The sequence below is a fragment of the Stegostoma tigrinum genome, chromosome 1 (assembly GCF_030684315.1).
Source record: "Stegostoma tigrinum isolate sSteTig4 chromosome 1, sSteTig4.hap1, whole genome shotgun sequence".
In the NCBI taxonomy this organism is placed as follows: Eukaryota; Metazoa; Chordata; class Chondrichthyes; order Orectolobiformes; family Stegostomatidae; genus Stegostoma; species Stegostoma tigrinum.
The window spans coordinates 151,583,005-151,599,925 of NC_081354.1; the positions used below are offsets into that span (position 1 = coordinate 151,583,005).

At 41.5% G+C, this 16,921-nt stretch overlaps 1 protein-coding gene across 1 annotated transcript in view; it reads right to left on the bottom strand.

Annotated features, from left to right (window-relative positions):
- The window catches only part of malt1 (MALT paracaspase 1), a 93,526-nt gene that overhangs the window by 16,202 nt on the left and 60,403 nt on the right, over window positions 1–16,921 (bottom strand). The window contains exons 10-14 of the mRNA XM_048545836.2: window positions 14,043–14,220; window positions 13,190–13,264; window positions 11,502–11,629; window positions 6,762–6,911; window positions 2,190–2,347 (exon numbers count right to left, since the gene is read on the bottom strand). Coding sequence (XP_048401793.1) covers window positions 2,190–2,347; window positions 6,762–6,911; window positions 11,502–11,629; window positions 13,190–13,264; window positions 14,043–14,220 — 689 coding nt within the window. The remainder of the gene's footprint in view (window positions 1–2,189; window positions 2,348–6,761; window positions 6,912–11,501; window positions 11,630–13,189; window positions 13,265–14,042; window positions 14,221–16,921) is intronic.

Sequence of the window (16,921 nt, forward strand, 5' to 3'; positions counted from 1 at the left end):
TTAGCAGAAAATACACTTTCCTCAATTGCTGGCAGTGTTATGATTTGAATAAATGTCACATACATTTATTTAAACCTTGATTAAATTTGTGCTTTTAGCAATTAGACATTTGCAGTTTTCAATATTCTCCCAAAAATGTGAAAGACTTGCAATTTTCCCAACCATATACTTTCTGAACTATTTTGTCATTTATCTCTGTACAACTGTTTTGTTATTTGGTTACCTTTTCTGTCTTTGCATCTAGAATTTTTTGCTATTTTACGAGTAATGGATGTGCATTCAAATAGACATTCCATAGACCTTACTATTATAACAACTGTTTTGTTATTTGGTTACCTTTTCTGTCTTTGCATCTAGAATTTTTTGCTATTTTACGAGTAATGGATGTGCATTCAAATAGACATTCCATAGACCTTACTATTATATAAAAAATCTCATTTCTTATACTTTGCTTATCTTTCCCACCCTGAACTTCAACGGTAAAAGGGGATTAGTAGACTGATGGTTTCATATTGCATCCAATGTTCATACCATTCTGCGGGCAGTTGGTGTTGGATATCTGAACAGACTTGGGCTCATTGCCAAATCCTGCTCAGTATGCATGCAAATTCTACTCTGCACTTAGCTCAAGGATCCATTTAAGATTGAAAGCACTTCATTTGGAGGGACTTTGAATACAAGAGAACTTAGATTTCTCTTCTTTACAGATTTAAATTCCATCTCTTCTATTTTAAGATACTCAAGATGCAAAACCAAGTGCGTGTGATCATGTTTACAAAATATATTCTGCTGACTATATAGTGAAGTCCTCTGCTGTCACGTTGCAATGTTCGCCCTGTAGTTTTGAAAGATCATTTAGCCGAAGGAAACTTCGTAAGGGCACTGAATGCTCCTAGCCAATTACATCTCCTATATCCCCAACATAAAATAAACAAATCTTCAGTAAAAAGCAGTACTGAAGCACTGAAGTCAGACTCAGATGGGGTAATTTTCTGAGTCCAGATTATCAGAAGGGAGCGTCACCCACCTTGCACACATGCTGGAAAACTGAAGGCACACAATCCACAACTTTCCATTAAATTTCTTGTATAGTGTGCCCAGAATTTCTTCACAGACAACAGGAAGCATAGTACAACAGAAGCACCACTTGCTCACGTTCAAATCCAACCTTTGTTCACTAAAGGCTAACATTCCATTAGCTTTTGTGATCACCTTTTCTACTTGTCTCCAACGTTTTAGCTATGTGTGCCCTTAAGCCACCAAAATCAGTTTGTTCCTCCATTGTTCTTAACTGTAAACAATTGAGAAAATATGAACTTTGTTCCCCAAGATCAGATGTGTAGTTTCCATACATATATCACTTCACCTGTGATTGTCCCCTTGTAACTTCTGATTACCATCTACACAACTTCTTGTACCAATGTGTACTTTAGTACAAAACCCTCAATTGTTCCTCTTCCATATCAGCACCTACTTTATGCTGTCCTATTTTCCTAATAATTTACTCCTAAAAGGAAAAGCTAGATTTTAAAATCTGGGTGAGGAGGGTGATGTGGCAATGTAGAAATTCACCTGTTGATATAACAACTGATTGTATTTAAATAGCTTCTTTAATATCGTAAAGTCCTCCAAGGTGCTTCACAGGAGCATTGTCAAGTAAAATGTAATACTAAGCAACATAAGATGGTTTTAGGTCAGATGACTAAAAGCTTGACCAGACACTGATCTTTAAGAATGAAAGAAAGGGACAGAGATGAAGTGAAGGAATAGTGGTATTAATGGCCTCAGTATTAAAAATGATATACCCAAAAGGCCAGGAATGGAGGACCACACAGATCTTGGAGACTGGAAGAGGTTAGAGTGATAAGAAGTAGGAAAAGCACAGACAGATTTGAAAAGCCAGGGCACAAATTTTAAAAGAGACATTGTTTAATGAGGAGTCAAATGTAAGGTAGTAAGCACAGAGTAAACATGCAAGTCTAAGATATGCAGAAAATAGACAAAGGATATTTTAATGCTCAGACATCAAAAGCACGTTGTTGCCCACTTCAGTTCAATTCAATTTGCAGAACCAAGAATTCAACTACCTGCCCAACACAACATTATAACTCATGCCACTTAAACCATGCTAGTGTAAATAACCATCCAGTGCAGCAACAAATTACTTTTGGAAAAAAAACAAAATTTACCGGTGGAAAATCTGTGACATATGCCTCGCACATCATAATTCCTTTTGGTTTCTTCACAATACGTGTGTAAATTATCATGACATTTGAAAATTCGGCAGCAAAACCTAGTTGAATTTGGACACCGCAGTCAAACTCAAGCCACATACTTTCAGGTAGCTCTGAAAACACAAATTTCAGTTGGCAGTTAATGACTGGCAGACATATATGTGCTTTTCAATTTCATAATGTGAAAATGACATGAGATTGTAGGAGCACAAACACATGAAACAATCGATAGAGCTGGATGAACACATCAGGCCAAGCAGCATCAGAGGAGCAGGAAAGCTGATGTTTTGGGCCTAGACTATCTCTGAAACAAGACACTCATGTTGCCTACCGTATCTAAACAACAGTGCTGCCTTCAGTGCTATTTGTTGACTCATTATCTCTCCAGAGAGACGAAAGAAGGAATGACATAAAAAAGCGAATTTAGAAAATGTTTGGAGAAATTTTTCTGCAAGTTGAAGGAAGCACTTTGTGTTTCATATCATGTTGCTTTTAATAGATTCTAACAACTCTGTAACCATCAGAAATTTCAGCAGTTTGTTGTCAAGGGCTGTAACTTTTTTGCCAAACCGAAGTAGTGCCTGATGACTAAATTACACAAGGATTCTACATACTGGATTTACCACTCTACAGGAACAACATTTTCATTCCAATGCATTTTCCCAAGGGTTAGATTCCACACTCCATCAGTGGATTTGAAAGCCAAGATGTTCATAAAATTTAGCAGGTGCCCTGCCTGCCTCTTCCAGCCTTTGCTTCATACTTAATGCTACATTTGACTTGCTTTCTACACAATCGTCACATACAATGCACCTTCAACAAACCTGGACTCTTGAATGTCTCTTTTTCCTTCAGCTTAACTAACATTCTTGCATGATAAAGCAACCCTTGGAGTTTGTTCACTCCAAGTGACTACAGAAATGTGTGGCGCTACATTTTGGTTGGGCAAATCAGAGCAGGACTAATAAACTTAATGGTAAAGTCCTGGGGAGTGTTGTGAACGAAGAGACCTTGGAGTGTAGGGTTCATAGATCCTTGAAAGTGCAGTTGCAGGTAGACAGCGTAGTGAAGAGAGTGTTTTGTATGCTTGCCTTTATTGGTCAGTGCATTGAGTATAGGAGTTGGGAGGTCAGGCTGTACAGGATTTTGATTGGATCACTTTTGGAATACTGTGTTCAATTCTGGTCTCCCTGCTAGGGGAAAAATGTCGCGAAGCTTGGAAGGGTTCAGAAAAGTCTTACAAAGATGTTGCCAGGGTTGGAGAGTTTGAACTATAGGGAGAGGTTGAATAGGCTGGAGCTATTTTCCCTGGATCATCAGAGGTTGAGCAGTGACCTTAGAGAAGTTTGTACAATCATGATGGGTATGGATAAAGTGAATAGTCAAAGGTCTTTTCCCCAAGATAGGGGAGTCCAAAACTAGAAGGCATGGGTTTAAAGTGAGAGGGGAAAGATTTAAAAAGAACCTAAGGGAACATCTTCCGGCAGGTGGTGATGTATGTATGGAATGAACTGCCAGAGGAAGTGGTGGAGGCTGGTACAGCTGCAACATTTAAAAGGCATCAGTATGGGTATACGAATAGGAAGGGTTTAGAAGGATATGGGCCAAATGCTGGCAAACGGGACTAGATTAATTTAGAAGGATTGGCATGGACGAGTTGGACCGAAGGGTCTGTTTCCATGCTGTTCTACCCAATGACTCTAAGTGGAGAACACTACACATGTTCAATTTAATGCCATTGATTGTATTTGGTTTTATTCACTTGTCGAAATCAGTCTACAAGCTAAAGTTTATGACAGGAACAGAATTATCTTCATCTACCATTCTTCACAGAATTCAATTAGATTATCGAGGCAGCATCAAAATTAACAAATATCATGCTCAGAATCCCTAATAGCTGCTGAACTTTCCAAGTGATCTAAATCATTACCTTCTACAAGCTATTTTTCTAACCAGCATTAAATTCACATAATTAGAAGGATTTGATTTCTGACTCTTCTTAAATAAAACAACATAAGCCACATTTCAGCCTACAGCAATCAATCCAGAACTTAATTAGTTATTAAATATATAAGCCGGTAACTGATATACATTTCCTTTGAAGCTCTGTGAAAAATGGAATTGGGCGCTCCAGTGTAATTAACTTTGGCATAATTAATCTTAGTTGAAGTTTCTGTAGTTCAAATTTTTGAAGCAACTTTAGCAATACACTATTCAGACAACAAACTTGTTTGCATTTTCCTTTGCAAATTTTGCAAATAAACAAAAATAAAAGGAACATTGAGGCAAGTGTGATTATGATTCTGATGCGTTGCAGTATACATGGAAGTAACTTAAACATACATGAGGGGCAATGGTCTAGCGTATTCTTACTGGACTATTAATTCAGACACCCAGGAAATGTTCTGGGGGACCTGGGTTCAAATCCTGTCATGGCAGAGGGTGGAATTTGAATTCAATAAAAAAGATCTCGAATTAAGAGTCGACTGATGACTAAGAATCTATTGCCATTTGTCAGAAAAACCCATTGGGACTATAATTTCCTGAAGGGAAGGAAAGCGTCATCCTCACCTGGTCAGGCCTACATGTGACTCCAGACCGACAGCAATGTGGTTGACTCTCAACTGCCTCTGGGCAGTTAGGGATGGGCAATAAATGCTATCAGCAATGCTCACATCTGACAAAGAATCAAACAAATGTGAAAATAAGGCCCAACTTCAGGCTATCTTGACCCTCTTGATTCACGCCAGTATTTATGCTTGTTTTTATGCCAAATTGGCTGTAGTTGAAACATTGCTCAGATGCGAGTTACTTGCTTTTTTCAGTTTTTTGTTTCATGTTCTAGTAATTGCAACAACATCAGCCAGGTGGGCATTGTAGAATATGAGTTCCCTGATCGGGGCTGTTAATCTGGACCAATCAAGGAGCTCTGGTTGACAGATATAAACAGTAGCGTCAAAAGTTCTGAGATAACCGTGTGGAGCTGGAGGAACACAGCAGGCCAGGCAGGAGAGGAGCAGGAAAGTTAACATTTCAGGTCCCAAACTGAAACGTCAACTTGTCTGCTCTTTTGATAGCAATCCAGGTAGTATCAGAAGAGTAGACAAGTTGATGTTTCGGTTTGGGACCTGAAATGTTAACTTTCCTGCTCCTCTCCTGCCTGGCCTGCTGTGTTCCTCCAGCTCCACACTGTGTTATCTCTGACTGTAGCACATGCTGTTCCGATTATCCTATCAGAGGTTCACCCTGTTCACTCAGAGCTGGGACTGAGAAAGCCAGACCAATGTCAAATACTATGCACATACATTACTCAGAGAGTGGTAGGGGTGTGGAACGCATTGCCAGAGAGGATAGTGGAGTAGACCTCATTAGGGGCATTTAAGCAGTTAGTAGACAGGCATATGGATGGTAGTATAAGGTAGGAGTGGAGGTTAGAAAGACCTTAGGTTTAGGGTCAAAGTTTGGCACAACATTGTGGACCGAAGGGCCTGTACTGTGCTGTCCCGTTCTATGTTCTACATAAATAAAGGTTGACATGGAGACAGCATTCTGGCCTCTGTGGAGTTATTTCACATGTGATGTGGGCATCACTGACTCATCAGCATCTATTGCCATCTCTCATTTCTCTTCAAAATGTGGGGGACAGAGCATTGAGATGCCTCCTTGAACTGCTGCAGTCCTTGGGGTCTAGTCATGCCTGCAATGCAATGCTAGGCAATCCCAGAGGCCAGTCAATAGTCAAACACATGCTTGAGTCTTGAGTCACATAAAAGCCAGACCAATTAAGGACAGCAACTCTTTATCCAGAAAGTGAACCAGATGGATTTTGCATCAATGGACAATGGCCTTGCCATCTCCATCAGACAAGTGTTAATTGTAGATTTATTAACTGAATTTAAATGCCACCAACTCCAGTAGGCAGTGGCAGCAGTAGCTGAGAGCTCTGGATTACTAGTCTGGTGACATTACCACTGTGCAACCGCCTCCTCATTAGACTGAAAAGCATCACTGGAGAAATGTACAACATTTCCTGCAGTCAACTTAAACCCAACTCCCATAGGACGAAACCATACCACCCCTACTATTGCTACTTTTACACTAAGAGGAAAATCTACCAAACTGACTTTAAAAAGTAACCAATAACAAACCTATTACTGAACTCCCTTTACTTACTTCTTCACTTGAGGTTTTTAGTTTGAGATACCAGGGGTAGGCTTTACATTCCCAGTGCAGCATTTGTGCAGCAAGAGTGTACATGGGGAGTTCAAGTCCAAAAATCAGTATGCCTTTGTAAGATACTGTATCCTCAGTACAGAAACTTGTGCAAGGAGTGTGCAAATATTCACCACACAAAGCTCTGACCCGAGAGAACTGATTTATGAAATCTAAACCACTCCCTAACCCACCCAAGCGGTCACAAATAATCCACTGGCTCAGATTTCATGTTTATTGCATACTTGAAATAACTCAACAATAACAAGAGCTGTCACAAACTGGGTTACAATCCAGAGATGAGGAATATGTTACCATGGGCCTTTGCCCACTGCAGATTACGTGCCAGCGACTCAGCAGAGCAGCCTGATGAATGGATTGGGTCAGTCAAGGCTCTCTTCTCACAGAGGCTGCTGCGAATTTCCAGAGCTTGTTTTCCTTTCGTGAGGTCACATTTTCCCATGTCTGCAATTTAAAACGTCAGGACTGCATTAGGATGAGAAAGTACACCATACATGAAAATAATTACAACAGAATCAATTAAATCCTGACTATAAGCAACAAATCTGGTAGCATCTGAAAATTGACGTGAGCACCCTTCATTCGAACTGGAAGCAGGAGGAAGATGAGTCCAAAACTTCAATAAGTCATTTTTTAAAAATTACAAATTATGCTTGTCCATTCCTCTCGATACAACCTTCCAATTGGCAAATGAAGTACTATGTAGGAAAACATGAAATTTAGTCAAGCATTTGATTGTGGATCTTTGCAACTCAGTAGGGTCTAGTTGTCCTAGTGCAAGAATTATGTATAGCTAGTATGCAGGTCAGCAAGTAATTAAGAAAGCTAAAAAATGTTATTGTCCGTTGGTAAGGGAATTGAATACAAAAGTAACTCCGTCATGTTTCAGTTATAAAGGGCATTGGTGAGGCTGCATCTGAGTACTGTGCATGGTCACCTTATTTAAGGAAGGATGTAAACACACTGGAGGCAGTTTAGAGCAAGTTTACCCAGAATGACCAGGTTAGACAGGCCGGGCGTCTATCCATTGGAGTTCAGATGTGTAACATACAGCTGGACTAAAATGTATAAAAGTCTGAGGGGTCTCAACAGGCTGGATGTGGAAAGGATCTTTCCTATACAAAAGAATCAAGAACGATGAGTCACTGTTTAATAATCAAGGGTGGCCTATTTGAAACAGAGTCTAGGTTATTTTTGTCTTTGAGTATTAATAGTAAGTCTACTGATTGTAGGAATATTGAGTATCAATCGTGTATCAATTTTGAGTATCAATAATCTCATTATTGATAGTGACTCCCACTACCTTCACAGGACAAGAGTCTTGAATATTTTTTGAGGCAGAGGGAGATATATTCTTGCTGCGGTACGTTCGCTCACTGAGCTGGTTCATTAGTTCGCAGACTCGTGCTGGGTGACATCATCAGTACAGCCTCCGAGGAAGGTGTGTTGTGTTTTGTTGTGCTTTCCCACCTGGTATTTAAACTCTGGGGTCCGTTGGAGTTGATTACCTCATTTCCAGTATTTCCTCGTGGTGGTGTATACATAGGGTCGAATTCTACATGTTTATTGACGGCCTTCTTGGAGGAGAACCAGGTCTCTAGAAATTCCTGTGCTTTTCTCTGTTTGTCCTGTCCTAGGATCCTGATGTTGCCCCAACTGAATTGGTGGTTCTCCTTATCCGTGTGAATGGAGATTGGTAAGTATTGGTCATATCTTTTTGTTGCTAATTGGTGTTCATGTATTCTTGTGGCCAGCTACCTTCTGCCCAAGGTAATGTTTGTCGCAGTCCTTTGTGGAATCTTGTATATCACATTGGCTCTGTACATAGTGGTCTTGGTTTGTGTTAGCAGTTGGCGTAAAGTTGATGCAGGTTTGTGTGCCACTCTGATGCCCAATGGTCTTAGGAGTCTTGTGGTCAGTTCAGATACATTTTTGATGTATGGTAACATGACACATGTGGCAGGGAGTACTGTATCTTCCTGTTGTTGTTTGTGTGATAGGCATCATCAGACCCAGCTGTTCGGGTATGCATTGTCCTTAAATACTTGGTAGTATTTACGTGAATACTTGTGACAGTACAGTACTTCAAGAACATATCCGAACTGACCACAAGACTCCGACGACCACTGGGCATCAGAGTGGCACACAAACCTATATGTCAATCCTACGCCAACTGCCAACTCAAACCAAAGACCCCTTATGGACACAACCAACACGATGTACAACACTCCATGCAAGGCCTGTGACAAACATTACCTTGGACAGACAAGGAGGAAACCGGCCACATGAATACACGAAAACCAACCAGCAACATAAAGACATGACCAATACTCTCTTGTCTCCATTCACATGGATAAGGAGAACCACCAGTTCAATTGGGACAACATCAGAATCCTAGGGCAGGCCAAATGGAGACAAGCACGAGAATTTCTGGAGGCCTGGTTCTCCACCCAGAAGGACTTAGACCCTTTATATATACACCACTGCGAAGAAATACCGGAAATGAAGTAATCAACGCCAATGGGCCCCAGTGTTTAAATGCCGGGCGGGATAAAAAACAACAGTGCTTCATTGGAGGCTGTACTGATGGTGTTACCCAGCAAACTAACGAACCAGCTCAGTGAGCGATCCAACCACAGCATCCACAACCCAAGCTACAAATTTACTCAAGAACCGCAGATATATTCTTGTTAAGGAAGTGAATGGTTCTCAGTGTTAGGCAGAAATGTGGTTTTGAGGTTACGGCCCAATCATCCATGATCTTGTTTAATGTCAGAAAGAGGCTGAATGGCTCACTACTGCTCCTAAACGTTTGCACATTTTGTTGCCAACTATTAATTATTTTGTTGAATATTTGCAGTATTAAATCTGAACCTTGATATGAGTGTATTTCCTTGAGTAATAGACAATAGGTGCAAGGGTAGGCCATTCAGCCCTTCGAGCCAGCACCACCATTCATTATGATCATGGCTAATCATCCACAATCAGTATCCTGTGCCTGCCTTATCCCCATAACCCTTGATTCCACTATGTTTAAGAGCTCTATCCATTTCTTTCTTGAAAGTATTCAGAGACTTGGCCTCCACTGCCTTCTCGGGCACAGCATTCCATATATCCACCACTCTCTGGGTGAAGAGGTTTTTCCTCAACTCTGTTCTAAATGGCCTACCCCTTATTTTTAAACTGTGTCCTCTGGTTCTGGAAATGAAAATCTTGTCAAAAAAAAAACAACAAATTAACTTCCACGCTCCATTTTTGCCGTTATTTTCTCAAAGATATCGCTTCAAGAAGCCTTGTCCAAACAAGCATAAATGTTGCAAGACACAGATTCCCACTGTTAGATTTATGTAGCAGTTATACTTAACTTATACTGAGCCTGCTAACCAATTCTTTAAAGTTGGTATCAGCTTGAAACAGACTATTTAATGGTGAAAAACTAGAAAGCTGTAACACAAAGGGACTTGGGAGTATATGTGCATGGAACACAGAAAGCTAGCACACAGGTACAGCAGGTAATCAGGAAGGCAAATGGAATGTTGGTCCTTATTTCAAGGAAGTTGGAGTTTGAGAGTAGGGAAGACTGACTGTAACTGTACGTCGTGCTATAAGCACACATCGAAAGTATTGTGATGACCTGGCATAAAGCAGGATGAACACAGCAGGCCAAGTAGCATCAGAGGAGCAGGAGACGTTTTGGGTCTGGTCCCTTCTTCAGAAATGGGGGAAGGGAGGGGGTTCTGAAATAAATAGAGAGAGAGGGGGAGGCGGATCAAAGATGGATAGAGGAGAAGATAGGTGGAGAGGAGACAGACAGGTCAAAGAGGTGGGGATGGAGCTAGTAAAGGTGAGTGTAGGTGGGGAGTGGATAGGTCAGTCCAGGGAAGACGGACAGGTCAAGGTGGGGGGAGATGAGGCTTGTCAGTAGGAGGTGGGGGTGGGGCTTGAGGTGGGAGGAAGAACGAACAAGTTAGGGAGGCAGGGACGAGCTGGGCTGGTTTTGGGATGCAGTCAGGGGAGGGGAGATTTTGAAGCTTGTGAAGTCCACTATCTCCTCCCTATCTCCCCACCTACACTCTCCTTTACTGGATCCATCCCCACCTCTTTGACTTGTCTGTCTCCTCTCCACCTATCTTCTCCTCTATCCATCTTCAATTCGCCTCCCTCTCTATCCCTATTTATTTCAGAACTCCCTTTCTCTCCCCCATTTCTGAGGAAGGGTCTAGGCCCAAAACGTCAGTCTTCCTCTTCCTATGATGCTGCTTGGCCTGCTGTGTTCATCCTAGTCTACACCATGTGATCTCAGATTCTCCAGCATCGGCAGTTCCCACTATCTCTGAATCGAGAGTATTGTGAGCAGTTTTGGTTCCCTTATTTAAGAAAATATAGAATTTCATTGGAAGCAGTTCAGAGAACATTCACTAGGATGATCTCTGGCATGCATGGCTTGTCTTATGAACAAAGGTTAAACAGTTTAGGACTCTGTTCACTGGAGTTTAGAAGAATGAGAGGTAATCTCATTGAAGCATATCATACTCTTAAGGGGCTTGACAAGATAAATACTGAGAGGCTGTTTCCCCAAATGGGAGAGTCTACGACTAGAGGGTATCATCTCAGAGCAATGCGGTACCAAGTTAAGACTGATATGAGGAGCAATTCTTTTCTCTCAGTTCTCAATTTTTTGCCTGTGACAAAGCTGTTGGAGCAGAGTCCATGTGCATATGTAAGGCTGAGATAAATAGATAGATTCTTGATCAGTAAGGGAGTTACAGGGAAAGTGCAGGAACGTGGATGTGAGCAATGCCAAATCAGCCAATTCACCTAACCTGTACATCTTTGGACTGTGGGAGGAAACTGGTGCACCTGGTGGAAACTCATGCAGACACGGGGAGAATGTTCAAACTCCACAAAGACAGTCACACAAGGCTGTAATTGAATCTGAGTCCCTGGCGCTGTGAAGCAGCAGTGCTTATCACTGAGCCACCATGCCACCTCGGTAGTTGAGAAAAAACCTTTTTAATATAATAACGCAATTACCTTCTGCAACTCTGTCAAGCAACACCGTGATTTTTTCATCCTCTAACAGGCGTTCCTTTAGAAATTTCATAAATATGCCATTTGCTAATCCGAAATGCTGAATTTCAAATGCTTCTGCACCTTGACATCTTCAAATATAGAAAACAGACAATACTTTTTCCTTTCATTACTTTTAGCGTACAGTTTATAAACCTCAGACAGTAGTTACATGGTTAAGTATAGCACTAAACAAAGATTACTTTGTTTGAGATAACAAGGGATAAGGCTGGATGAACACAGCAGGCCCAGCAGCATCAAAGGAGCAGGGACAAACTGAGCGTAGGTGTTCTGCAAAGCGGTCCCCAAGCCTCCGCTTGGTTTCCCGATGTGGAAGAGGCCACAACGGGAACAGTGGATGCAGTATACCACATTAGCAGATATGCAGGTGAACATCTGCTTGATGTGGAATGTCTTCTTGGGGCCTGGGATGGGGGCGAGGGAGGAGGTGCAGGGGCAGGTGTAGCACTTCCTGCAGTTGCAGGGAAAGTGCCGGATATGGTGGGGCTGTAGGGGAGTGTGGTGTGGACAAGGGAGTCACGGAGAGAGAGGTCCCTCCGGAAAGCACATAAGGGTGAGGAGGGAAAAATGTGTTTGGTGGATTAGAATTCATAGGAAATCATCGTAATGATTGACTTAGTGTATTTGCTTAAAATATCACTAAACTTCACAATGAAAATCTGCAAGACTAAAATGAGGTGGGAGGGAGATATTAGGAAGATAAAGGCAGAAACATTCTACGGTTCACCATACAAGAAATTGATCCAGAGTTCATGCTTAGATTAAAGAGACTAAATTCATGAGAAATTGAACAAAAGTGGAAGATTCACCTAACTTTGGCCAGAAGGATAGGTCTCCTGGTTATCCAGCATACTGAAAGTCACTTCAAAATTAAGTCAGTTCAATAGTTAGGAATTACAGTTGGAAAAGGAAAAGAAATCAAGCAAACCACATGAAACTAAAAATCGCTATGGACTGGTTTTAGGAACAGTGATCTCCTTAAGGAGCAGCATAAAACATAGCCCAGAGGGAGATATTTGGTTGTTTTGACTATTAAATGGGACGTCTCTTCTGTTGTTTAGTTTATATAGATTGGCTACTAGTGTTTAGGCAATATTGATTTTAGTTTGTTATAGGTTATGAGAACTTGAATTACTTTTCAAAGTCATCTGTATCCACAGGGAACATAGCAACATTTAATAAATCCAATAAATCAGCATTTGCAAAACGTAGAGGTGACAGGAATTCTGTTTCCAAACCACCGCTGGTTCTAATTGGACATTTTTACGAAAAACCAAACAGTGAAACTTATTTAAGAAAGTGTGGTGCTGGATGAACACAGCAGGCCAAGCAGCATCTCAGGAGCACAAAAGCTGACGTTTCGGGCTTTTCTGAAGAAGGGTCTAGGCCCAAAACGTCAGCTTTTGTGCTCCTGAGATGCTGCTTGGCCTGCTGTGTTCATCCTGCTCCACACTTTGTTATCTTGGATTCTCCAGCATCTGCAGTTCCCATTATCTCCGAGTGAAACTTATTTGGAGCTTCGATGCCTTTGACTTTCATTTGCTTAAATTTTGCACATTCAAGAGAAAAGTCAGGATGACTTTATAAAATTTATGGAAGGTGAAATTGCATCAGGACAGACAAATGCTTACGTTGCGTATCCAAAAACAATATTGGCTGTAACTTTTAAGGCCTCCATATTTGGAATGGTGTCATCATGCATGTTCCTGCAAACACACGAAACAGGTAGATTATTACTCGCAGTGTGTTATACCCCCATTAGCCCCTCACCATGCACCATACCCATGTTCCCTCCCTGTGTAGAGGCTAACCATAGGATATCGTCACAAGCCCAGCTAAGACCAGTTCATTCAGCACAGACCAAGAAGTGACAGATTTTCTTGGTATTTATAAAACCAGAAAGATGCATTTAATCACTAGCCATTTCCACTCTCCTTTTTCCTGGTACCACAGAACCTCCTGAATTGTGAGGGAAGTTAAACGATTACCACTTAGCTGCTGAAATGTTGCTCTGACACCAGTATTTGCGGCTTTAATTTTCTATTGTGTCCTCTGCTCACTATAGCAGCTCTCTACAAAAGCATAGCTAAGATAGAGATCTCAACACACGGTCTACTATAAATACAAATTTATCACCTCTTGCCTGATGAGGTTGACTTGCAGAAACAAGAAATAAAATGAGAAGGCATTTGTGAATTAAGAAAATTGTTGTTAGAAATAATGTTTCTCTAGTTCTAGATGAATAGATTAGTACTTTCAATAAATTTGGGACAGGTTGTTAATTATTAGAGTAGGCCCCCTAAATCTATGTCAGTTCAAACTATATGGACAACTCACTATCACAGCTGTTTGGCTCTTACTGTCTAACTGACTTTGGGTTGGCTACAAAGATGAAGATCAATACACGGAAGCTGATGATGAAAGGAATATATTTTGTGCTGTTAAATAATACATGGTACAATTTTCTCTGGTTGTTACATGTACCTTTTCCTGCACATGTCCAGCAGGAAGACATTCAGTCCAGTCTCCTTCTCTTGCATTAGTTTTAGGATGCTCTGCACACACAAGCAGTTTGCTGATCTATATGGATTTGGGGCATTAATTGGCACCATAAAACTGTTGCCGTAGTTTTCGTACCCATGTCCAGCGTAATACAATAAACCTGCAATAATTAGTACAAGTATACATTAAGTCAAACATAGCAATTATTACGACCAAGCACCTACTGGCCAACAGGCAGCAGGATAAAAAAAACTTGACTTATGTGTTGAGACCTTCGCAGATTTTCCATCCTTACTTCTCAAATTCTCTGATTTGAGGACGTCCTGTCATAAGAATGTACCATCACAGTGGCATTTGTTGTCCATCCCAAATTGCCCTGAAACTGTTGCTTGCTAAGCCATTTCATGGGTAGTTAAGTGTCAAATCAGATTGTTATGTGTCTGGAGTCATGTGTTGGCTTGACTAGGTAAGGATAGTGGATTTGGTTCCCTGAAAAATAAATGAGTGAACCAGAAGGAAGTGTTACAATAATTTTGGGCAATTACGGATGGGTAATAAATGCTAGCCAAGCCAAATGGCCTATATCATGTGAACAAACAAAGAAAAACAAACAGTAATTTTATGGTCACCATTATGAAAATTAACTTAACATTTTAAATTTATGAATTAAATTACATTCCAGCAATTTCCTTCGTGGGATATGAACCAATGACCAGTCTAGTGTACATACCACTGTACATCATTGGTCCCTTACCAGCTACTTGTATAGACACTCACCTGAAACGGTGTCATAACAATGAGATGAGATTCCCCAAGACCAATGATTATGAGGACAGACAAGAAAGTGCCACTGAGGCCACCTTCTTTCATAAGATGTGGGTGTCACTGGCAAAGTCAGCATTTCTTGCAAATCCATCATTGCCATTGAATTAAGTGACTTGCTGGGCCATGTTGATGTCAGTCAATTACTTTGCTCTTGGTCTGGAGTCACATGTAAAATTCATTATGGGATGTGAGTAGCATTGGTCAGACCAGCACTGTTTGCTCATCTACAGTTGCTCTTCAGAAGATGGAGAGGAACTGCCTTCTTGAATTGCTGCAGTCCATTTGGTGTGGGTACACCCTGCTAGGGAGGGAGATCCAGGATTTTAACCCAGCAACATTGGATCAAATATATGACATAAATGTCCAAGTTTGGATAGGGTGCAGCTTGGTGGGGATCTCCCAGGTGTTGATGTTCCTATGCATCTGCTGCCTTTGGCTTTCTATATGGTAATAGTTGTGGGTTTGGAAGCTGCTCTCGAGGGAACCGTGGTGACTCTCTGCCAGAGGATTTTGGAGAACTAGATTACTTTTTACAACTGACGGTTGAATCTATCGTCACTTGTCAGAAAAACCCACTGGGTTCACTAATGTCCTTGAGGGCAGCAACTGCCATCCTTACCTGGTCTGGGCTATATGTGACTCCAGAGCCACTGCAATGTGGTTGACTCTTACGTGCCCTCTGGGCAATTAGGGACAGGCAATACATGCTGGACAAGCCAGTGACGCCTGCATCCCCTGAATGAATTTTAAAAAAAGTTGTTTTCTGGTTATTATTCTGGAGACTACTTTTATTTCTTATGTTCTTATCCAACTCCCATCCCATTATCAAGGTTGATTAAGTTCAAATATGCCCCAGCTGCAATTAAGCACACTCTTACCCTGCCTTGTGAGAACACAGCTTTGGCTCCTGACCCATGTTGTTAGCTAATCACAGCCAGAGCAGGGCCGAGGGGCCACAATTGACTGTGTTCTCACTGATATCCAGGCTTTACCTGTGATATGTTTTTAGGGATTTCTACAACAAAATCTGGCTGAGAACAGAGCCAGGATCAGATGTATGACCCCAAACAAGAACAAACTTTCTTGCAAAGGTTCAAACAGTGAAATACCTGAGGCTGAAAGGCGATTGTCGATCAAAAAAAAAAATACAAAAGCAAACAATAAAGCTGGTGGCTCACCAACCTTGTCAAGATGCCATTTGCTGTTCTGAGAGGCTGCTAAAAAGTTCATGTCATTTGTACCGTATTAGAACATAGAACATAGAACAGTACAGCACAGAACAGGCCCTTCAGCCCACAATGTTGTGCTGACCATTGATCCTCATGTAAGCACCCTCAAATTTCTGTGACCATATGCATGTCCAGCAGTCTCCTCAATGTCCCCAATGACCTTGCTTCCACAACTGCTGCTGGCAACGCATTCCATGCTCTCAACTCTCTGTGTAAAGAACCCGCCTCTGACATCCCCTCTATACTTTCCTCCAGCCAGCTTAAAACTATGACCCCTCGTGTTAGCCTTTTCTGCCCTGGGAAATAGTCTCTGGCTATCAACTCTATCTATGCCTCTCATTATCTTGTATACCTCAATTAGGTCCCCTCTCCTCCTCCTTTTCTCCAATGAAAAGAGTCCGAGCTCAGTCAACCTCTCTTCATAAGATAAGCCCTCCAGTCCGGGCAGCATCCTGGTAAACCTCCTCTGAACCCTCTCCAAAGCATCCACATCTTTCCTATAATAGGGCGACCAGAACTGGACGCAGTATTCCAAGTGCGGTCTAACCAAAGTTTTATAGAGCTGCAACAAGATCTCACGACTCTTAAACTCAATCCCCCTGTTAATGAAAGCCAAAACACCATATGCTTACTTGACAACCCTGTCCACTAGGGTGGCCATTTTAAGGGATCTATGTTTCTGCACACCAAGATCCCTCTGTTCCTCCACACTGCCAAGAATCCTATCCTTAATCCTGTACTCAGCTTTCAAATTCGACCTTCCAAAATGCATCACCTCGCATTTATCCAGGTTGAACTCCATCTGCC